We start from the raw sequence: 25,527 nt of genomic DNA on the forward strand, positions 1-25,527 counted from the left end.
TTTTTTAAATTTGCGTATATAATTAACATTTATTTCTAAAGGTATTTTGATTTTATCTAAGGTAAACTTTATCTAGTTGATTTACATGCACGGAAAGAAAGGTTTTGCTAAAATATCTAAAAATTTTGCAGGATATATATAAATCTTTAATGATCTAACAAATATATATTTGTTAGATCATTAAATTTTTACAGGATTCTCAAATTGGTTGCTAAAATATCAAAACATTTTGCAGCATTGCTCATTACACTTGAACGTCCTTTATAATTATTTTAATGGACAAAATGATTTTTAGATCTATATCCGGCTGAATTTTTGAATACTTTAGCAAAACTATTTTTTCCATGTACATACTCATTATCAGATACATTGTTCACACGTAAATATTCTAAAAATATATTTTATATAATTTAAAAAATTAATAATCTTTTAACGCACACACATGAATAGAACTCAATGGGTGCGAAAGTGTTAACATCATCGTTTCATGTCCTACCTTCTACCTGTGCACACCGATCTGTTGTTCTAACGTCATTAACTCTCTCTCTCCGCAGAACATTTCTTTTAAGTCCTACTCCCGCGACTCCGGACACGGCGGCTCCGAGCAGGAGGACTCCCCGAGGACGCACAACACCCTGACGCTCGGCCACTCCGGCAGGAGACGCGGGCCGAATGACGTCGGCGAGATGAACACCGGTACCAGGACAATCGGCGGTAGACGCGCCGCGATGCCGTACAACCATACGTACACCGAGATCGTGGACGGTCGCGGCAACGGCGGCGTCGCCGGGCATCACCAACTGCACGGTCATCACGGCCAGCACGTGCACCTGCCGCGCGGCCTCGCCAACGAGGACGATCCGGTGTACGAGGAGATCGAGCGTGGCGGTGGTGGCGGTGGCGGTGGCGGAGGCGGCGGCGGCAACGGCGGCGGTAACGGCGGCATCGTCGGCGCCGGCGAGATCCAGGTGTCGGACATGTCCGACGAGGACGGCCGTCGGCAGAGCGACATGAGTAGGCAGTCCTCCAGGAGCTACGGTGATCATCGGCCGCTGATCCCGTACTCGCCTGCCGCTGATCGCAACCTGGTGCACTATGGCCAGTCGATGACGGAACGTGGTGGCGGCGGCGGCGGTGGTGGTGGCGGCGGTAATCTCACGCATTACGACTCGACGGAGTACGGGCCGGCGGTGGAGCGGACTCTGAACGCCTGTTGGGAGAAACTGCGCCGGCAGCAGGCCAGGTACGAGCTCGGAGATCTACCGCGGTTGCCGGCGCCATACGGCTTGCCGCCGCAGCAGGACCACACGCGGACGGTGGCCGTCCTAGACGGACACACCGTCGTTTGTCACCTGCAGCCGCAAACGGACATGTACACGGGTCGTGGTATGCCGCCTCCGTCTTATAGCGAGTGTTAGGTCCCCGACGACGACGCCGATGACCCGGAAACCTTCTTCTCGCGACGGACTTTCCTAGGGGACGATACCGTCGACCGCTCGGTACGGCGTAAACCGTCCAAATGGTTTTCGTTTCGTCCGGGACTACGTGGTGGTGACGGTGGTGACGGTGTCGACGGATTCGTTCCTCAAGAGAATAACCACGTGTCGGCGACCCCCGCCAGAAGGATGTCGAGAGGGACATGAAACGCGGGAGATGAACGTGCCGCTTTTTAGCTCAAGCGTAAGCGCGACGGTATCTTGATACAGGTCGTCGCGTTTTAGCCATAATCGATCGTATCGCGAGCGTTTAGGAAACGCCGCCCTTGTCTCCGTTCAGGTGGAATTTGGTCGGGCGTCTCCTCGCGAACGAGCGAGACGAAGAGAGAGAGAGAGAGAGAGAGAGAGAGAGAGAATGAGCGAATGCGAGATCGATGGGCGTCCAACTAAGGCTGTCACGTCGTCCAACGGACGCCCCGTTTCTCTTAAAATATCTCGTGTGTGCGTGAGTGCGTACCACCGCGACGCGGATTCTGTATAACAATTGTAGCGGACCTCTCGTTTAGGCTAAGTCGACGACGACAACGTGCCCGTGGAGCCCGGGCGTTTGGAATTGGCGAACCGAGTGTGTGCAAATAAAGATCAGAATGTAACGGATCCTAGTGAAGACGGGAGCTTTTGCAAAGTCCGAAGCGATCGCGCGAGAAGATTGGCTTTCGAGGAGATTTATCCTGCATTCGTAAGCGCGATGTTTTTTTAAGTAAATTTTACACGTACGTAATGAACCAAAGTTTTATTATCTTAATGTTAAAGAGTTGATGTTAAATCTCGTGGAAGTTTTTATGAAATATCTGTCGTTACATTATTCAACGTATTAATTTTTAATATTATTTTTTGCCATTTTCAATAGAAACATAAAGAATTTCGTTATTTGGCATTTAAAGTATTCGCAATATCTTCACCGTTGCGGGTTTGTCGGACCGATCGATTCTTTCTATTTATTTTAATAATAACTACATTCAATTCTCTATTAATGGCTGCGCGTACATTTATTTATGGATTACGTTATTTTTTTATATTATAGATAATCGTTTTTGTTTTCTTTATTTTTTTTTTTTTTTTTTTTACATGTATGCAGAGTGTCTGTTAAAAAGGAGAATTGGTTACTAGAAATATTTGTTTTCTAATTTCTTATGTGTGTGCTGATTATTATACAGCTTTCATAAATTTTATAAAATTTGCATAACTTTAAATGTTCCGCTGGATAATTCTAATGTGATATATGAGAAATATATGTTATGATTTCGTTGATACCGAATTGGGAAGCTGCGCGTCGTATCTGTTAGGTATCATTTCACCCAATACACTTCCTACGGCAATAACATCCAACAACAGTGTTATCGAGATCGAATCGAACCCTATCCTCACGCGCGGCGGACTTTGGGGAGGGCAGGGGGGGGAGAGGAAATATTACGTGAGCATCGCCGATACTCGGCATATCTGCGTCAACCCTTCCCGCCGCCACACGATTGTAAACGGGTTACGGGGAGGGTTACGGGACACGGCAAACCGCGTATCGTAAGCCGGTATTCAGGGCGGTAAGTGGATTCACCGACGGCTCGGCTGTCACACGTCCGGCGATATTAGGTGCCGTGTTGATCGTAGCATTAAACGCGGCTCATCGTGGCCGAATGTAAACCGCGTGTAAATCACAGTGTGACGTACGTATCGTCTGCATCTAGTTACTACGGCGAGCTGCGTTTAATACGGCCGTTCAACGTCGTGTATCCCGTCGTATCGCCGCAGTGCGACGGACGGAGTCGTCCGGTTCGGTATCTTCATTTCTGTCGGCCACTTCCGTGTCTGCATATCGTTAAGTATTCGGCGGTGCAAAGCAGGCGTAGATGAGACTGGCGCAGGCCCGAAATTTAGAGAGGCAAACGTTGTAACATAGATCTAGACATATCGCCGCCGACCGAATCGTCAACGATACGCCGGTGTCATCGACAAGCCGAGGGTCGACCTGCCCGCGTCTCGATTCTTACGTAAAATCGACGACGGCTCGATAAAGGAATCGGCATCTTAATATGAAGTGAGATTGCTGCGACGATGTTAGTGCCGTGCTAAAAGAAGAGTCATCTAATATTTTAGAATCCAATGAACAAATATAACGATGGCTATTTTTTTTTATTTTATAAATGAGGATACTTTTTTACATTGTGACATAAAGTGATACGACTGGAGCAATCTTACTTCACGTAATGGTATCCGTCGCTCCCCATTTCAACGCCTCCTGATAAACTTTGTAGCCACACTATGCAAAATTTGTGAGCAGTAACTGCAAAGCATGTTATTTAATAGTTTTAAATAAACAGAGACAGTTTCAGGCATATGTGCAGCTTAAAGTAAGATTAAGTATTTTAATTTTTCTGAAATTTTTTTGCACTAGTTGTGTCTTTTATATTGTTCATACAAAATGTTTTTATATAAAAATATGTTTTCAAGTAATTTAATCAAAGAAAATGTAAAAAGTATATTAGATTATCCACAAAACCATTAATAATTTATTAAAATTCAATAAATTAACTTATAACGCTTCTTTACTTGAGATAATTTAAAACTGATTATTAAAAAACTAATTATTAGAAAATAAATTTTAATTAATATACAAGTATTTTTTTAATTTAGAACATTGGGATACGTTTTAATTAATATAATTTGTTGCAACAACAACGTTCGTTCCGACATTACCTTTTTCTTTTTGTTTACCTGAAGGCGCAGCTACTTGTTTACATTCTGCCTGAAGCCGAATCTGCGCGAGGCTTCAGTCTGACACTCGGTGCGTTCCACGCGCGAACTTTCGCCGAGTGTCTACGAGCAAATAACGAGCGTGTTCTCGGCGTTGATGGCCGGAAATTAGATTTCCTCCCGTGCGGGAAGAACAAAGGAGAAATCGAGGGGCAATGGCTGGAGCGCCTTTATCAGTCGTACGTGACAGCTCCTCGTCGCGCGCCGCTTTGGAACGTTGCGTTTTAGTCCCAGAACGTTATTTTTATAAATAAAAAAATGAATATATAAATATATATATGTATGTATATGTATGTATACAGTAACGATATATTATTATTGTGAGGGGAGAGAAAAGGCGTGAGAGAAATGATAAGAAGGGCGCCCAGAAATCGTAAGTGGGCGAGTAAATATTAGTGATACAAGCGGATTTCCCGAGCGACGTGGAAAAATACGCGAAAACACTTAGTCACTGTTTTTTACTATTTTTTAAAACAAAACCGTGTATGTGTACGTGAGAACGCGTGACCTAAGCTAATTGTATAACCAAGGGATCCCGCGCGCGCGCGCTATTTATTTTTATCATCTCCGAGTGTTTTTGTATAGCGAGCGGAAATTGTGTCGAGTGGAAGTTTGTCGTTCTCCAACCATCTCTCGTCGTCTTCAACGGCGAAAACCACGAGGATCTTCGTCGGACAATGTCCGCGACAGGAAAAGTATTGAAAGCAAATTTCGATAGTTTTCTTAATATGGTACATTGTGGATGAAGTTACGTTGAGTGGACTATATAAATATTTGAATTAAATACGTGAATATACTTAAAATTATGATTTCCTTGTTTGTATGATTTTTCTATTTATTTGAACAAGAGAACGTTTATTTTCCTTAAACAGAACGTTTATTTTATTTTGTATTGTGGTACAATTCGTTTTTAATATAAAATAGAATTTGAAAAGGGGGGTGGCGGGGTTAGAATTTAATTTATCAAGATCAATTTACTTGGCTTAAAATTGTTGCAGAATACTAATTTAATTAAATGCACCGACAAGTGTGATAAGCTCAACGTATATTTGTCCGCTATGTCGCGATTTCGTGGTTACTTGATTTATTTCTCACTCATGAGAGACACACATGTAGGAGAATTGTAATAGTGATATTGCGTTAGGGATACCAACTATGTTAAGTGTGTAAATGTGTCCCGAGCAGTTGTAATATATAATTGCTCATCCCGGCGTTCCGAAGCAAGTGTCCATCAATAGTTTTTTTTCCTCAAGCACCCAATATGAAGAATGTCAGTATATCGGTGGCCTTTACAGACGTTGCTTGTTAACTATGTAAAAGTCTCTACAAGATCCTGAGAGCTTTGCACTCACAACTGACATTTATTGGAACATTAATTAGACCGACCAAATCGTATAATAATAATTGCATCTCGGACGCCATCAGAGGCGACTTTATATTTGCTATTGGTGAAAGTCACGGGATAATAAAACGGAATAATAAATAATTTAATTCTTGCGAATGCAACGTAAGTCATATCACAAAGCAAAGTGTAGACCTTATAGATTAATATAAATTAAATAAAGAAAATTCTTATTTAAGAAAAATGTTATTTATATTAGATGTCAGTCAACTTAACAAGTTTCCACGGAGTTATAAAAATTAATTTTTCTTAATAAAAATAAAATTTTTGTGAATAATATTTGTGAAATGTATGTTTATTATTATTATTCAGTTGTGTTTTTAAAAGAATTTTATGAAATTTTTTGTATCTGGCGTGTTGTAGTCGCCTCTGAAAATAATATATAATATTAAAATATTATAAAGAATCTTTTTTAATATGTACAATCAAGGCTGCCGACATTCCTTTACGAATTCAATTCAATACCGCATTTCCTTATCTGACCTATCATTCTTGAAACTGCAATTACGATCCAGTCGAGACCACAAACTGCTTAGAGTTTAAGTTTCGCCATGACTGATTTAGCAGAGAGCAGTTAAGCCGAAAGATGTAGCTTGTATATAATTTTCTACGAACGGGGGAAATTACGAGGCTCAGCCGCGTAATGTATAATTGCCAGACAATTGTTGAAAGCACCCACATTCCATCCGTTCGACGTTCGTGCGAGTCTAAAAAGGGAGAAACGGACCATCGCGGGTCCGAAAGTCAATCAGTATGTTAGATGGGATAATCGGTCCGCATTTTCGACGCATCTTCAAACGTGAAAACGATGACTATCTTGCGTAAAGAAAATCAAACGTAACTACGGAACTTGCGGCGGGCACACGCTCGCACTTATTGCGACGAGAATGCGGCCAAACGCGTCCTAGTTCGAAGTGTCCTGACAGAGGTTTCATCGCGTGCACGAACACGGACATCGCGCGTAGACGCGCGTGTAGCGAAGCGTTATCAATGTCGCGAAGGACTCCGAGTGCGAAAACCGTGTGTACATAAATGTAAATATGGCTTTGTACATGTTGGAATACTTGTAATGTAAAGTGGAACGCGAGCGCGAGAGATCGAGAGAATCGAAAGGAGAAACCTTGAGAGACGATGATTGGTAGTTGCGGGAAGAAAGCATACCTAGGGTAAGTTTACTAGTAAGTAGCGAAGCTATTACGAGCTATTATGTATTATCGGTGACGCGGCGCGGAGGACGCGCGAGGCGGATCTTAACTTAAGTCCCAAACGCGTATTAGTTAATGTGTAAATAAACTAAGCGAAGGAAGTAAAATATTAAAGAGCCCAAGTAATCGTTGGATATTTATAACAAACTCCACTAAAGTAGGCCGACGACGGAGAGGTAAACGAGACGGTTGGGATCGAAACTCGCAAAGTCCATCTCGGACGCGAAATTCTATTTAAACTCCTTTTCGCTCCTTTCGCTAGAATTTATGATATTTATTTTAAATATAAAGTTGTATTTAAAGCGATCTGTCTTTTCTTGAGGAAGAGAATCTGTGAAGAGATCTAATGTTTTAAGTAATAAAATTATATCTGAAGTCTCGCTCTCTTGTGACTTGCTTTAAACGTAAAATTATATTCGAAGCGAATCTTATAAGAGATACAGTTTTATGTTTGAAAATGAGTTCTCGGAGAGCGGATCTTGGATTTTACGGATTACGATCTAGGTGTCTCGAGTGAAAAAGAAAACATAGAAAAGAACGAAAGGAAGAAAACGACAAAACGTAGTCGAGCACACTTGTCCACATGTGTATCGCTGCGCGAGAAAGGATCAAAGGATGAGAGGGAGGACGCGTGTGCGGCATTAATCGAACACGGACAGACGATGTACAGTGCATGTTTTATCCTTAGCCGTTTTATAAATGTAAATATCTTCCGCCCCTCCGAGACCACTCTCTCTTTTCATCCCCCTTCTTATTCCCGCTCCGCTTTTCCGCGGCGAGAGAAACAGGCGTAAGATTAATTGATCGTTGACCAATCGAGATGTTTCTTCTTTCGTCATAACGATCCTTTATTATCCGGTCCATCTCCCGATCCTTCACCTAGGACCCCTTCTCCGTAAGTCTCCTAACTTCGTCCTGCGAGATACTTAGCGAGATAAGCTTTCGTTTCGAAAGAAGATGAAAGAGATGAAATGCGGGCAAAGCTAAAAATCATACTCTGTCGATTTATCGCCGCCCTCCAGGGCCGATTCGAGACATTTTGGAGCCTCTTACGAAGTGATATTTCGTCCCATGTATATACTGTGATTTGCAGTGAGTGGATGGTAGAGCGCGATAAGAACGCGAATTATTTCATACTTGTTTATACTTATTTTTTCAACACACAAAATTGCAATCGTACGGGGCATCAAAATGACGGTCTCTGCAGTAGGCGCGGCGATCATGGTAGCGTTAATTAATTCTTAGCCTACTATTGATACCTCCAAGGTCCAGAAACGGTGTAACGATGACGTTGACTATACTATTTGGTATAGTTGATGATAGAGAGTCGCGTATTATAGTATTATATTATGCTATATGACTATACTGTATTTAGTATAGTTAATAATAATAGCTATATTATATTTCTTCTGCGATTACTACGACTCATGTGACTATTTAAAGCTGCTGGTACTTAGAGACGTGTCAATAGAGGAAAAAGGTTTAATCCGCTTCCGGCCATCTCCTTCTCCCAAACCGTCGAATCGAAAGCCACGAAAATCGCGGGCTCTAGGGTCCATGCGATCACATATGATTCATACAATTCTGTGATTTTACCTTTTACGTTTTTCCTTTGTGATGTAAATGATACTTAACGCTAGAACGCTAAGCAGTGCACCCTCAGACGCTAATTCTTTTGCTTGTCTATTGATATATTCCTCATAAATAATGAATATAAGGTTTATATCAATGATGATTATCAATATTCTCTTTTCGTTTTTTGTTAATTACACGGTTTCGTGATATAAAAAAATACAAGCTTTTTTAACACTTTGTGTCATCGCAATTAATAACTATTTATAGAAATTATATTTCAGCGTTAGCAATAAAAAATTAATTATTACAATTGTTAATTTTTTTCAAATTGTTCAAATTTTGTTTTCTTTTATCTTGCCTGTTCGAGATCATCTGTCGGAAAGTGTTGATAATTATTATTAATTACATTAGCGTTCTAGGGTTTAAGCACGCGCACATTTAACAATATATGCATGAGTTTTCTGTACTACGTCGCCTGCCTGCGCACGCTAAGAAAAAAGAAAGTTTAATGAAACAGAGGAAGGATAAAGGTAGAGGATGAAGAAGAATGTGAAGCCTAGGTATCTCCGAACTAATAAGAGCCTCCGTTTCTTGATTTTTGTATGCTTCTTTAAAACTGTCTGATACAAGGAAAAACAAAGGATAAATAAATGTGTACCAATCTCTGAATAACACGTCACTTGCTTCAGTCTTTTTTTATCCTCAATCATACTTACAGTAAGTATAAACAAAAATCACAGACTTAATATTAAAAACGAACAAAAAATATATGAAAGTGATGCAAATATTTTGTATAGAAGAGAAGGTAGTAATATGATCACCCCCATTTATATTTTATTTAATAACTTTGTTAATAATCAATGTTTTGAGTTGAAATTTTAGGATTATATTCATCAAAGTGTTGCTCATTAGATTTTCAATTTAAAGTTATAAAATATTATATATATTATTTATAAGAATGTAACGATACTGCATAATGGAAAAGTAAATAGAAATTCTCCGAAGAGAAATAGAGAGGGTAATATGGCCACTACAAAAATAAATGTAAAAAAATTGGTTTTGTTTAAAAAAGTCACAGTATTTTGTTAGAAACATATATTTATATAAAATAAATTGTTATATCGAAACAGGCGATTTTTATTTACATTTAATGGAAGTTAAATAAAAATAACCTTAAATCTAAAGAACCTTGTTCATATAAAGGATTTAAAAAAATTAACAGCCTTAAATTAACCCTTTAATCGATTTATCAAGGAATTTTGCCGATATAGAGATCTCGAAAGTGATCATATTACTAGCACACTTAGATGGCCATATTGACAACATCCTATATCATCGTTTAATTTTGTATAACTCGAAATACAGCCGAATAAAGAGTTAAATAATAAGAAAGTACTCAAGTGTACATACATTTTGGTGATAATGCGGTTAAGTTTAAAAGCAATGGCAGTATGTGTAATTAAATGTTAAAATGTACCTTAAAACATTTTCGAAGTTTTTTAAAATTCAAATCCTTAAAAGTAAAAATGCCTTATAACCAATGTTGACTATTGTGTTTTATTATATTAGCATCATTATATAACAGTAGGCTAAACAAATATCATAAATAATTACTAAAATTCGTCAGTTAATAACGGAGATAATATGAATGACCATGTCCGCACTGGCCATAATACCACCTTCTCCTCTATCATTTACGCTTTCAAACTCTTCGTGTGGAGTTTGTTTTTGATTACAAGTGTAAATGTAACAATTTACAAACGTAAAAATTGTGAAAAAGTGTAATGACAATAAGTACTAATCACATTTTATTATTTAGCGCCATTTCTGGTAAGAATTTTAATAATATCAACGTGATTATTTCTTTGAGCTATCTTGAGCGGTGTGATACCAAAAGCAGCCTCGCAATTCACGTCAATCAGATTGTGTTCCAAAATGTAATCAACAGCGTTTATATTACCAGTTAATGTGGCAACATGCAGAATAGTTTGACCGATCTTGTCTACAAGATTGACGTCGGCGCCTAAATGTATAATACACTTTGCCGCATTCAGATTTTCATGTTTCATCGCTGCATGAAGTGGTGAAGAACCTGAAGAATCTTGTGCATTTAGAAGATCCGCATTTGATGCAACGAGCAAGTTAATCACTCTTTCATGACCGTGAAATGCTGTCAATTGAAGATTGAAATGTCGTATATTGTAGATCAAAATATAGATAGAAATGAATAAATAATGAATAAGAGCGTTGACAGCGATTAATGGCAATTTATAGTGGGGAGGATTCAAATTAATTTCGAAACTTTTTCTTATACATTAAAAGATCGATATATAAATATATAAGAATAGAAAAGAATAGAAATATCAAGAAACACTTAAAAAATAAAAAATGCAAAATTATATATCCTATCTAAAAAGGAGATGTTAAATCAAATCGAATTTATTGTTGCCGCTTTTCCGAGATGCTGATTGGCTGTCTCGCTATCTCGTTGTTAAGTGCGTTATGACTTTCTTCACTTCGTGTCATTTCCAGCTGTCAAACTACTTCGTGTCATTTTCAGCTGTCAAACTGTCACTTTTGATAGTTGATTGAAATAATTACAAAAAATCAGGGAAAAAGAAAAAAGAGACAAATAAAAAATATACGAGAGGAAGAGAGAGAGAGAGAGAAGTAAAAATCCTTTCTAAAAAAGGGCATGGCATCGATACTCGATCTCTCGAAGTATTGTTGTCGCTTTTCTGCGATGCCGATTAAACGTGTGTGAAGTTAGCATTTCAAAGTTTAACATCTCATAAAAATACTGCAGAATTACTTGCATCCAGCATAGTTCTACAGTTCTTGATAGGTATCAACAATAGTTCCGTTGAATTATCTATTTTAATTAAAATTTTATAAATGAGATGCTAACTTCCAAAATCACATAATAGCATCTCACCGTATTTTGAATATACGACCACAGAGAAGACTAAATCTATAGAGTCCTATCATTTAGAGACGTTCTATCAATAGTTCTGATGATTAAATTAATGAAAAAATAATTTTTTGTTACAAAACATACGTATATATGCGTGTACGTCTGCGCACGTGGATTTGGTGTAACTGGCATCTCAGATAGACAAAATTAATTAATTTAAAAATTTTAAAAGTATTTTTCAACAACTATCTAGATGGGAAACTTATATTTATAGGTCTAGATATGAAATACTGGTTGAATATTGATAGTTCTGTTATTTTTAACGCAGTTCCCATACAGATACGGACGCGTACAATAGTTTTTAAAAAAAGTTATGGTGTTATAATTAATAAAAACATTTTTTTAAAAATTATTTTGCCCGGAAAACTTGAATTTCTAAGGCTACACGACAAGTGCTAATCGAATATCGACAGATCTATTTATTTTAACGTAATTCTCATATAGTTCGGGAAGCGTACAATATGTTTCTATAGAGTTCAGGTGTTATAATTAATTAAAACATTTTTTAAACAATTATTTTGCCCGAAAAACTTGAATTTCTAAGGCTACACGCCAAGTGCTAATCGAATATCGACAGATCTATTTATTTGAACGCAATTCTCATATAGTTCGGGACGCGTACAATATGTTTCTATAAAGTTCAGGTGATATAATTAATTAGAACATTTTTTAAACAATTATTTTGCCCGAAAAACTTGAATTTCTAAGGCTACACACCAAGTGCTAATCGAATATCGACAGATCTATTTATTTGAACGCAATTCCCATATAGTTCGGGACGCGTACAATATGTTTCTATAAAGTTCAAGTGATATAATTAATTAGAACATTTTTTAAACAATTATTTTGCCCGAAAAACTTGAATTTCTAAGGCTACACGTCAAGTGCTAATCGAATATCGACAGATCTATTTATTTTAACGTAATTCTCATATAGTTCGGGACGCGTACAATATGTTTCTATAGAATTCAAATGTTATAATTAATTAAAACATTTTTTAAACAATTATTTTGCCCGAAAAACTTGAATTTCTAAGGCTACACGTCAAGTGCTAATCGAATATCGACAGATCTATTTATTTTAACGTAATTCTCATATAGTTCGGGACGCGTACAATATGTTTCTATAGAGTTCAGGTGTTATAATTAATTAAAACATTTTTTAAACAATTATTTTTCCCGAAAAACTTGAATTTCTAAGGCTACACGTCAAGTGCTAATCGAATATCGACAGATCTATTTATTTTAACGTAATTCTCATATAGTTCGAGACGCGTACAATATGTTTCTATAGAGTTCAGGTGTTATAATTAATTAAAACATTTTTTAAACAATTATTTTGTCCAAAAAACTTGAATTTCTAAGGCTACACGTCAAGTGCTAATCGAATATTGACAGATCTATTTATTTGAACGCAATTCTCATATAGTTCGGGACGCGTACAATATGTTTCTATAAAGTTCAGGTGATATAATTAATTAGAACATTTTTTAAACAATTATTTTGCCCGAAAAACTTGAATTTCTAAGGCTACACGTCAAGTGCTAATCGAATATCGACAGATCTATTTATTTTAACGTAATTCTCATATAGTTCGGGACGCGTACAATATGTTTCTATAAAGTTCAGGTAATATAATTAATTAGAACATTTTTTAAACAATTATTTTTCCCGAAAAACTTGAATTTCTAAGGCTACACGTCAAGTGCTAATCGAATATCGACAGATCTATTTATTTTAACGTAATTCTCATATAGTTCGGGACGCGTACAATATGTTTCTATAAAGTTCAGGTGATATAATTAATTAGAACAATTTTTAAACAATTATTTTTCCCGAAAAACTTGAATTTCTAAGGCTACACGTCAAGTGCTAATGGAATATCGACAGATTAATTTATTTTAACGCAGTTTTCATATAGTTCCGGACGCGTACAATAATTTTGTATAGAGATAAGGTGTTATAATTAATAGAAACATTTTTTAAACAATTATTTTTCCCCAAAAACTTGAATTTTGAGGGATAGACATGTAGTGCTAATCGAATATCGACAGATTAATTTATTTTAACGCAGTTTTCATATAGTTCCGGACGCGTACAATAGTTTTCTATAAAGTTACTGTGTTCTAATTAATTAAAACATTTTTTAAACAATTATTTTGCCCTGAAAACTTGAATTTTGAAGGCTAGACGTAAAGTGCTAATGGAATATCGACAGATTAATTTATTTTAACGCAGTTTTCATATAGTTCCGGACGTATACAATAGTTTTCTATAAAGTTACTGTGTTATAATTAATAAAAACATTTTTTAAACAATTATTTTTCCCAAAAAACTTGAATTTCTAAGGCTACACGTCAAGTGCTAATCGAATATCGACAGATCTATTTATTTTAACGTAATTCTCATATAGTTCGGGACGCGTACAATATGTTTCTATAAAGTTCAGGTAATATAATTAATTAAAACATTTTTTAAACAATTATTTTTCCCGAAAAACTTGAATTTCTAAGGCTACACGTCAAGTGCTAATGGAATATCGACAGATTAATTTATTTTAACGCAGTTTTCATATAGTTCCGGACGCGTACAATAATTTTGTATAGAGATAAGGTGTTATAATTAATAGAAACATTTTTTAAACAATTATTTTTCCCCAAAAACTTGAATTTTGAGGGATAGACATGTAGTGCTAATCGAATATCGACAGATTAATTTATTTTAACGCAGTTTTCATATAGTTCCGGACGCGTACAATATGTTTCTATAAAGTTCAGATGATATAATTAATTAGAACATTTTTTAAACAATTATTTTTCCCGAAAAACTTGAATTTCTAAGGCTACACGTCAAGTGCTAATGGAATATCGACAGATTAATTTATTTTAACGCAGTTTTCATATAGTTCCGGACGCGTACAATAATTTTGTATATAGATAAGGTGTTATAATTAATAGAAACCTTTTTTAAACAATTATTTTTCCCCAAAAACTTGAATTTTGAGGGATAGACATGTAGTGCTAATCGAATATCGACAGATTAATTTATTTTAACGCAGTTTTCATATAGTTCTGGACGCGTACAATAGTTTTATAAAAAGTTACTGTGTTATAATTAATTAAAACATTTGTTAAACAATTATTTTTCCCCAAAAACTTGAATTTTGAGGGCTAGACGTGTAGTGCTAATCTAATATCGACAAATTAATTTATTTTAACGCAGTTTTCATATAGTTCCGGACGCGTACAATAGTTTTCTAAAAAGTTACTGTGTTATAATTAATAAAAACATTTTTTAAACAATTATTTTTCCCCAAAAACTTGAATTTTGAGGGCTAGACGTGTAGTGCTAATGGAATATTGACTGATTAATTTATTTTAACGCAGTTTTCATATAGTTCCGGACGCGTAGAATAATTTTCTATAGAGATAAGGTGTTATAATTAATAAAAACATTTTTTAAACAATTATTTTTCCCCAAAAACTTGAATTTTGAGGGCTAGACGTGTAGTGCTAATCGAATATCGACAGATTAATTTATTTTAACGCTGTTTTCATATAGTTCCGGACGTTTACAATAGTTTTCTATAAAGTTACTGTGTTATAATTAATTAAAACATTTTTTAAACAATTATTTTGCCCTAAAAACTTGAATTTTGAAGGCTCGACGTAAAGTGCTAATCGAATATCGACAGATTAATTTATTTTAACGCAGTTTTCATATAGTTCCGGACGCGTAGAATAATTTTCTAGAGAGATAAGGTGTTATAATTAATAAAAACATTTTTTAAACAATTATTTTTCCCCAAAAACTTGAAGTTTGAGGGCTAGACGTGTAGTGCTAATCGAATATCGACAGATTAATTTATTTTAACGCTGTTTTCATATAGTTCCGGACGCGTACAATAGTTTTCTATAGAGATAAGGTGTTATAATTAATAGAAACATTTTTTAAACAATTATTTTTCCCCAAAAACTTGAATTTTGAGGGCTAGACGTGTAGTGCTAATCGAATTACGAGAGATTAATTTATTTTAACGCAGTTTTCATATAGTTCCGGACGCGTACAATAGTTTTCTAAAAAGTTACTGTCGTATAATTAATTAAAACATTTGTTAAACAATTATTTTTCCCAAAAAACTCGGATTTTGAGGGCTAGACGTGTAGTGCTAATCGAATATCGACGAATTAATTTATTTTAACGCAGTTTTCATATAGTTCCGGACGCGTACAATAATTTTCTATAGAGATAAGGTGTTATAATTAATAGAAACATTTTTTAAACAATTATTTTCCTCAAAAACTTGAATTTTGAGGGCTAGACATGTAGTGCTAATTGAATATCGACAGATTAATTTATTTTAACGCAGTTTTCATATAGTTCCGGACGTATACAATAGTTTTCTATAAAGTTACTGTGTTATAATTAATAAAAACATTTTTTAAACAATTATTTTTCCCAAAAAACTTGAATTTCTAAGGCTACACGTCAAGTGCTAATCGAATATCGACAGATCTATTTATTTTAACGTAATTCTCATATAGTTCGGGACGCGTACAATATGTTTCTATAAAGTTCAGGTAATATAATTAATTAAAACATTTTTTAAACAATTATTTTTCCCGAAAAACTTGAATTTCTAAGGCTACACGTCAAGTGCTAATGGAATATCGACAGATTAATTTATTTTAACGCAGTTTTCATATAGTTCCGGACGCGTACAATAATTTTGTATAGAGATAAGGTGTTATAATTAATAGAAACATTTTTTAAACAATTATTTTTCCCCAAAAACTTGAATTTTGAGGGATAGACATGTAGTGCTAATCGAATATCGACAGATTAATTTATTTTAACGCAGTTTTCATATAGTTCCGGACGCGTACAATATGTTTCTATAAAGTTCAGATGATATAATTAATTAGAACATTTTTTAAACAATTATTTTTCCCGAAAAACTTGAATTTCTAAGGCTACACGTCAAGTGCTAATGGAATATCGACAGATTAATTTATTTTAACGCAGTTTTCATATAGTTCCGGACGCGTACAATAATTTTGTATATAGATAAGGTGTTATAATTAATAGAAACCTTTTTTAAACAATTATTTTTCCCCAAAAACTTGAATTTTGAGGGATAGACATGTAGTGCTAATCGAATATCGACAGATTAATTTATTTTAACGCAGTTTTCATATAGTTCTGGACGCGTACAATTGTTTTATAAAAAGTTACTGTGTTATAATTAATTAAAACATTTGTTAAACAATTATTTTTCCCAAAAAACTTGAATTTTGAGGGCTAGACGTGTAGTGCTAATCTAATATCGACAAATTAATTTATTTTAACGCAGTTTTCATATAGTTCCGGACGCGTACAATAGTTTTCTAAAAAGTTACTGTGTTATAATTAATAAAAACATTTTTTAAACAATTATTTTTCCCCAAAAACTTGAATTTTGAGGGCTAGACGTGTAGTGCTAATGGAATATTGACTGATTAATTTATTTTAACGCAGTTTTCATATAGTTCCGGACGCGTAGAATAATTTTCTATAGAGATAAGGTGTTATAATTAATAAAAACATTTTTTAAACAATTATTTTTCCCGAAAAACTTGAATTTCTAAGGCTACACGTCAAGTGCTAATCGAATATCGACAGATCTATTTATTTGAACGCAATTCTCATATAGTTCGGGACGCGTACAATATGTTTCTATAAAGTTCAGGTGATATAATTAATTAGAACATTTCTTAAACAATTATTTTTCCCGAAAAACTTGAATTTCTAAGGCTACACGTCAAGTGCTAATCGAATATCGACAGATCTATTTATTTTAACGTAATTCTCATATAGTTCGGGACGCGTACAATATGTTTCTATAGAGTTCAGGTGTTATAATTAATTAAAACATTTTTTAAACAATTATTTTGTCCAAAAAACTTGAATTTCTAAGGCTACACGTCAAGTGCTAATCGAATATCGACAGATCTATTTATTTGAACGCAATTCTCATATAGTTCGGGACGCGTACAATATGTTTCTATAAAGTTCAGGTGATATAATTAATTAGAACATTTTTTAAACAATTATTTTGCCCGAAAAACTTGAATTTCTAAGGCTACACGTCAAGTGCTAATCGAATATCGACAGATCTATTTATTTTAACGTAATTCTCATATAGTTCGGGACGCGTACAATATGTTTCTATAAAGTTCAGGTAATATAATTAATTAGAACATTTTTTAAACAATTATTTTTCCCGAAAAACTTGAATTTCTAAGGCTACACGTCAAGTGCTAATTGAATATCGACAGATCTATTTATTTGAACGCAATTCTCATATAGTTCGGGACGCGTACAATATGTTTCTATAAAGTTCAGGTGATATAATTAATTAGAACATTTTTTAAACAATTATTTTTCCCGAAAAACTTGAATTTCTAAGGCTACACGTCAAGTGCTAATCGAATATCGACAGATCTATTTATTTTAACGTAATTCTCATATAGTTCGGGACGCGTACAATATGTTTCTATAGAGTTCAGGTGTTATAATTAATTAAAACATTTTTTAAACAATTATTTTGTCCAAAAAACTTGAATTTCTAAGGCTACACGTCAAGTGCTAATCGAATATCGACAGATCTATTTATTTGAACGCAATTCTCATATAGTTCCGGACGCGTACAATATGTTTCTATAAAGTTCAGGTGATATAATTAATTAGAACATTTTTTAAACAATTATTTTGCCCGAAAAACTTGAATTTCTAAGGCTACACGTCAAGTGCTAATCGAATATCGACAGATCTATTTATTTTAACGTAATTCTCATATAGTTTGGGACGCGTACAATATGTTTCTATAAAGTTCAGGTAATATAATTAATTAGAACATTTTTTAAACAATTATTTTTCCCGAAAAACTTGAATTTCTAAGGCTACACGTCAAGTGCTAATCGAATATCGACAGATCTATTTATTTTAACGTAATTCTCATATAGTTCGGGACGCGTACAATATGTTTCTATAAAGTTCAGGTGATATAATTAATTAGAACAATTTTTAAACAATTATTTTTCCCGAAAAACTTGAATTTCTAAGGCTACACGTCAAGTGCTAATGGAATATCGACAGATTAATTTATTTTAACGCAGTTTTCATATAGTTCCGGACGCGTACAATAATTTTGTATATAGATAAGGTGTTATAATTAATAGAAACCTTTTTTAAACAATTATTTTTCCCCAAAAACTTGAATTTTGAGGGCTAGACGTGTAGTGCTAATCCAATATCGACAGATTAATTTATTTTAACGCAGTTTTCATATAGTTCCGGACGTATACAATAGTTTTCTATAAAGTTACTGTGTTATAATTAATAAAAACATTTTTTAAACAATTATTTTTCCCAAAAAACTTGAAGTTTGAGGGCTAGACGTGTAGTGCTAATCGAATATCGACAGATTAATTTATTTTAACGCTGTTTTCATATAGTTCCGGACGCGTACAATAGTTTTCTATAGAGATAAGGTGTTATAATTAATAGAAACATTTGTTAAACAATTATTTTTCCCAAAAAACTCGAATTTTGAGGGCTAGACGTGTAGTGCTAATCGAATATCGACGAATTAATTTATTTTAACGCAGTTTTCATATAGTTCCGGACGCGTACAATAATTTTCTATAGAGATAAGGTGTTATAATTAATAGAAACATTTTTTAAACAATTATTTTTCCTCAAAAACTTGAATTTTGAGGGCTAGACATGTAGTGCTAATTGAATATCGACAGATTAATTTATTTTAACGCAGTTTTCATATAGTTCCGGACGTATACAATAGTTTTCTATAAAGTTACTGTGTTATAATTAATAAAAACATTTTTTAAACAATTATTTTTCCCAAAAAACTTGAATTTCTAAGGCTACACGTCAAGTGCTAATCGAATATCGACAGATCTATTTATTTGAACGCAATTCTCATATAGTTCGGGACGCGTACAATATGTTTCTATAAAGTTTAGGTGATATAATTAATTAGAACATTTTTTAAACAATTATTTTGCCCGAAAAACTTAAATTTCTAAGGCTACACGTCAAGTGCTAATCGAATATCGACAGATCTATTTATTTTAACGTAATTCTCATATAGTTCGGGACGCGTACAATATGTTTCTATAAAGTTCAGGTAATATAATTAATTAGAACATTTTTTAAACAATTATTTTTCCCGACAAACTTGAATTTCTAAGGCTACACGTCAAGTGCTAATCGAATATCGACAGATCTATTTATTTGAACGCAATTCTCATATAGTTCGGGACGCGTACAATATGTTTCTATAAAGTTCAGGTAATATAATTAATTAGAACATTTTTTAAACAATTATTTTTCCCGAAAAACTTGAATTTCTAAGGCTACACGTCAAGTGCTAATGGAATATCGACAGATTAATTTATTTTAACGCAGTTTTCATATAGTTCCGGACGCGTACAATAATTTTGTATAGAGATAAGGTGTTATAATTAATAGAAACATTTTTTAAACAATTATTTTTCCCCAAAAACTTGAATTTTGAGGGATAGACATGTAGTGCTAATCGAATATCGACAGATTAATTTATTTTAACGCAGTTTTCATTTAGTTCCGGACGCGTACAATAGTTTTCTATAAAGTTACTGTGTTCTAATTAATTAAAACATTTTTTAAACAATTATTTTGCCCTGAAAACTTGAATTTTGAAGGCTAGACGTAAAGTGCTAATGGAATATCGACAGATTAATTTATTTTAACGCAGTTTTCATATAGTTCCGGACGTATACAATAGTTTTATATAAAGTTACTGTGTTATAATTAATAAAAACATTTTTTAAACAATTATTTTTCCCAAAAAACTTGAATTTCTAAGGCTACACGTCAAGTGCTAATCGAATATCGACAGATCTATTTATTTTAACGTAATTCTCATATAGTTCGGGACGCGTACAATATGTTTCTATAAAGTTCAGGTAATATAATTAATTAGAACATTTTTTAAACAATTATTTTTCCCGAAAAACTTGAATTTCTAAGGCTGCACGTCAAGTGCTAATGGAATATCGACAGATTAATTTATTTTAACGCAGTTTTCATATAGTTCCGGACGCGTACAATAATTTTGTATAGAGATAAGGTGTTATAATTAATAGAAACATTTTTTAAACAATTATTTTTCCCCAAAAACTTGAATTTTGAGGGATAGACATGTAGTGCTAATCGAATATCGACAGATTAATTTATTTTAACGCAGTTTTCATATAGTTCCGGACGCGTACAATATGTTTCTATAAAGTTCAGGTGATATAATTAATTAGAACATTTTTTAAACAATTATTTTTCCCGAAAAACTTGAATTTCTAAGGCTACACGTCAAGTGCTAATGGAATATCGACAGATTAATTTATTTTAACGCAGTTTTCATATAGTTCCGGACGCGTACAATAATTTTGTATAGAGATAAGGTGTTATAATTAATAGAAACCTTTTTTAAACAATTATTTTTCTCCAAAAACTTGAATTTTGAGGGATAGACATGTAGTGCTAATCGAATATCGACAGATTAATTTATTTTAACGCAGTTTTCATATAGTTCTGGACGCGTACAATAGTTTTATAAAAAGTTACTGTGTTATAATTAATTAATTGAAACATTTGTTAAACAATTATTTTTCCCAAAAAACTTGAATTTTGAGGGCTAGACGTGTAGTGCTAATCTAATATCGACAAATTAATTTATTTTAACGCAGTTTTCATATAGTTCCGGACGCGTACAATAGTTTTCTAAAAAGTTACTGTGTTATAATTAATAAAAACATTTTTTAAACAATTATTTTTCCCCAAAAACTTGAAGTTTGAGGGCTAGACGTGTAGTGCTAATCGAATATCGACAGATTAATTTATTTTAACGCTGTTTTCATATAGTTCCGGACGCGTACAATAGTTTTCTATAGAGATAAGGTATTATAATTAATAGAAACATTTTTTAAACAATTATTTTACCCCAAAAACTTGAATTTTGAGGGCTAGACGTGTAGTGCTAATCGAATATCGACAGATTAATTTATTTTAACGCAGTTTTCATATAGTTCCGGACGCGTACAATAGTTTTCTAAAAAGTTACTGTGTTATAATTAATTAAAACATTTGTTAAACAATTATTTTTCCCAAAAAACTTGAATTTTGAGGGCTATACGTGTAGTGCTAATGGAATATCGACGAATTAATTTATTTTAACGCAGTTTTCATATAGTTCCGGACGCGTAGAGTAATTTTCTATAGAGATAAGGTGTTATAATTAATAGAAACATTTTTTAAACAATTATTTTTCCCCAAAAACTTGAATTTTGAGGGCTAGACATGTAGTGCTAATTGAATATCGACAGATTAATTTATTTTAACGCAGTTTTCATATAGTTCCGGACGTATACAATAGTTTTCTATAAAGTTACTGTGTTATAATTAATTAAAACATTTTTTAAACAATTATTTTGCCTTAAAAACTTGAATTTTGAAGGCTCGACGTAAAGTGCTAATCGAATATCGACAGATTAATTTATTTTAACGGAGTTTTCATATAGTTCCGGACGCGTTCAATAATTTTCTGAAGAGTTCGCCAGAAAGTGAAAGTTTTGAAAATTGATTGAAAATTAACAGGTAACATTACATATAATATATTATAATTTTTAATTTATTTAAAGGGGATTAAGTATAGAGTGAAAGTATGTAAGAGTGATATTAAGAAACATGAAAATATAATATAATTACTAATTTGTGTTTATTAAGAGAGAGAGAGGGGCGGAGGGTGGAGAGTGGGAGAGCGTGAGAAATAAAGACGAGGATTAAATAAGAAAGTAAAATGTAAGAGTAATATTGAACAATATGAAAATAATATAATTAATATCATTAATAATATAATTAGTAATTTAGAGAGGGGGAGAAGGAGCGTGAGATAGAGAAGGGCATTAAATATGATAAAGTGTGTGAGAGTAATATTAATAGAAGAAAAAAAAGTGCAATGTTCAATATAAAAATGCTAAGTGGCGCGCGCAAAGCGCGCGCATTGTTGTGTTCTAGTTTTATAAAAAAGAGAAATACTCGAAGTAAAATATTAATTAAATAGTTTATTTAAAAAATTAAAAATTCTATATTTCTTCAAATTTATGTAAAAAATTTTTAAGTTATAATTGTAAAGAATAAATCAACAAAAGTTGATAAGGTAAATTCCTAGCGAGTAGATAAAGTAGTCGCGTTACCAGTCGAACTCATCTTTAACTACTGCAGATTTGAGTTTCACGATAAATACACAACTAAAGGTAATGGTATTTCCTGTTCTCTATTTTCAAAGTTTTTGTATAGAATTACGGTTTTTTATATAGAAAGAATACAATTTTAAAAATAGTTTTAAAAATTTTGATACGTTTTAAAAAGAATTACAATTAAATGTAAAAAAAATTGAAAGTAACAACTTTGTAGTTTTCAGATCATAAAAATTTATAATTTTCTTACTTTAATCAAAATTAAACTAACTAATGATATTCCTGAAAAATACTATAATATTCATAAGTCTTAAAAAAAAATGTATATAGTTTTTTTGCAAAATTTCATTTTCTGAATGACTCGTCAAATTATACATATATTGATAGAATGTATCAGAAGAAAGCCAACATATAGTATATAGTTACAAATATATATAATTACCAGCAATGTGCAATGCACTGCGACCATTGTAGCTTCGATCATCGATACATTGTGGGAAATATTTTAATAATGTATTGATCACATTTTCATCACCAGTTCGGCAGGCGATGAGAAATGGCGTCCATCCGTCTTTATTCCGTAAATGTGCGTTAGCATTAGCGGCCAAAAGGACAGAGATGGTTTGATGTGCTGTGGGACCGCTTTTGGTACATGCAAGCATCAGAGGTGTCCAGTCACCGCGCTTTAAAGCATCCACTAACGCACCTATTATATTAAACAAACACATAGTATTTGTACAAACAACATAATATAAATTTGAGTAACGCGTAATTAAATTTAATTAAGTAAAATTAATCAATTAAAAGTTATAATTAACTTTTCATGAATACATAATTAAAAAACAATTTAATGTAATTTTGTTTTGTACTTTGACAAATAAATTAAGTATTGATAAAATAAATAAAATCTAAAGTAAATAAAATTTTTATATAATTTATATACGTAATTAAAAATAGATTACAATTTATTCACATTATAAAAAATAATTAACTGAAAGAATAAAGAAGTACTATTATATAGAATACCATTATCCAATAAATACTGCACAATTTCAGGTGCGAATTTTTTAAGTGCGAATTGTGCAGCTTCATGCAATGGCCTCTTCATATCTTTGTTGGCGACGTTGAACTTAAATGACGGCATGTCGAATTGTTCGCACAAATATCTCACAAGATTCATATTTCCCTCCCGTGCAGCCACGTGCAACGCGGTATCTCCGGACTCCGCGCGAAAGTCGCTCCAATCACGAATCCCATATTTTTCAACCACAGTCCTCACCTTGCGTAGTTCTCCACTGTGACAAGCACGCAGCAAGTCGTGCGACACTTTAGGATCCTCTGTTGGCGTTTGCAGCATGATTGGACATGCTTTGTTAGAGAAAAACAACGAATTTCTGGCTCGATACAATTAATTAGAACGCGGGCCGTGGGCGTCGTAAGAAATTTCGCTTTATATTAACACGTTTTTTTTTTTACCTTACCGAAGTACCAACAAATACATGTGCGAGATAGCATACGAATCAAGTTTCTAACACTACTGAACACTACTGTTCACACTGCCGACCTCACAGGCACATGCTGCTGCCAGATGTCGAGTGCGCAAACTTAAACAGAGGGTGTGCGTTGCCAATGCTTTCATGAGGTATGCTTGATATCTTACTTATCAACGATTGGATATGTCAGCTCCAACTAAATAAGAAAAATGATATTGGCAATAAATAAAGGAATGATATTTAAAAAAAAGATTATTCAAATTATTATTTGAATAATTGGAGCAAAATACGCACAAGAGAGATTATATTTTCCCAATAATTTTCGTCACATAATTTTTCGATGCGACACTAAATTATTCTATCTATATTTAAATCTGCAAAAAATGATAAATTAAAAAAATTGAGAACATTATAATGTCTTTTCTTCGAGATGTCCTTCAAGAGGGTTGCATTTTATTTTTTTCGAAAGTTCTGCAATACAAAACGAGACAGATGAAAATCAAGGTCAAGGCACATAGTCAGGCTCCATTATGAGGTGCAGGCATGTCAAAATTATCATACATATTGGCTGGTCAGATGCCGACAGGAAGATACGATGTCCGGTTCGGTCGAAAGGTTCGATTATTTAAACAAACCCGAGTGATATGATCGCGGTCACACCCACTACTTTAACGCGCTTTCGTGTAGGGACAAAAAGAAATTCTCAGTGAGAGTTCCTGTGTACCAGGACGAGCCCTTTTGCTCAATGTCGCGTTTCTTTAATCCTTTCACTTTAGAATTATTTCTAAAGTTGACAAAAGCTATTCATAGAAATATTCCTTTCTTTAATTGTGCACATTTTTTATTTTCTTGGATTTCAAATAGTATATCTTTTTATGTTTAATTTGAAAATTGTTTAAATGTAATTAGTTTAAATATTGAAGGAATTGTATTATTGATTTACCTATATTAAAAATAACAAAAGAAAATTAAGAGAATTAAAGAAATAAAAGATGGTTCTATTAACTAAAATGTATGACTTTTTAATTAACATAAAATTTTACTTGAATTTTATTTAAAATTAAAAATTAATATTATTAAATTTATATAAAATCTAAATGACATTCCCGATATTCAAAGAAAAAGAAAGAAAAAGAGAGATTTTAAATGTTATTAATTTTAAAATATTTTTTAGTATATGGAATTATATAACAAAACGAAATTAGTTAATTATTTTCTATATATAAAAGGGGCTACAATATCTTTTTAAATAATATTTTAATAATATTTTAGAACCTTTCAAAAGGTATTGCATTAAATGCTTATTATTATGTTTATTTATTACACATTAAATTAATATAT

The 25,527-nt window shown here is 33.4% G+C and overlaps 2 protein-coding genes across 9 annotated transcripts in view; one reads left to right on the forward strand and one right to left on the reverse strand.

Moving 5' to 3' along the window:
- Window positions 1-9,095, forward strand: part of LOC105836884 (latrophilin Cirl) — a 425,666-nt gene extending 416,571 nt beyond the window's left edge. For 4 of the 8 annotated variants that reach the window (XM_036285518.1, XM_036285520.1, XM_036285519.1 and 1 more), the window contains one exon: window positions 555-1,418. In XM_036285518.1, coding sequence (XP_036141411.1) covers window positions 555-1,418 — 864 coding nt within the window. Of the gene's footprint in view, window positions 1-554 lie in introns of all 8 variants that reach the window. The other 4 variants (XM_036285517.1, XM_036285516.1, XM_036285523.1 and 1 more) reach the window with 1 other exon arrangement.
- Window positions 8,774-24,659, reverse strand: LOC105836885 (ankyrin repeat domain-containing protein 16). The gene is made up of 3 exons (XM_036285524.1): window positions 23,720-24,659; window positions 23,136-23,399; window positions 8,774-10,596 (listed from the first exon to the last, which is right to left on the reverse strand). Exons 1-3 carry the CDS (start codon window positions 24,048-24,050, stop codon window positions 10,238-10,240), a joined length of 954 nt encoding a protein of 317 aa, XP_036141417.1. The 5' UTR covers window positions 24,051-24,659; the 3' UTR covers window positions 8,774-10,237.
- Between the last annotated feature and the right edge of the window lie 868 nt (window positions 24,660-25,527).

Source organism: Monomorium pharaonis, chromosome 4 (genome assembly GCF_013373865.1).
Source record: "Monomorium pharaonis isolate MP-MQ-018 chromosome 4, ASM1337386v2, whole genome shotgun sequence".
NCBI classification, from domain to species: Eukaryota; Metazoa; Arthropoda; class Insecta; order Hymenoptera; family Formicidae; genus Monomorium; species Monomorium pharaonis.

Bases quoted from the DNA above. Each gene is read 5' to 3' on its own strand.
- LOC105836885 (XM_036285524.1), bottom strand. From the start codon at position 24,050: ATGCTGCAAACGCCAACAGAGGATCCTAAAGTGTCGCACGACTTGCTG. The intron at 23,400-23,719 runs GTATTCTATATA...TTAATATAATAG, and splicing joins GCAGTATTTATTGGATAATG to GTGCGTTAGTGGATGCTTTA. The intron at 10,597-23,135 runs GTAATTATATAT...TTCAATTGACAG, and splicing joins CAGTGCATTGCACATTGCTG to CATTTCACGGTCATGAAAGA.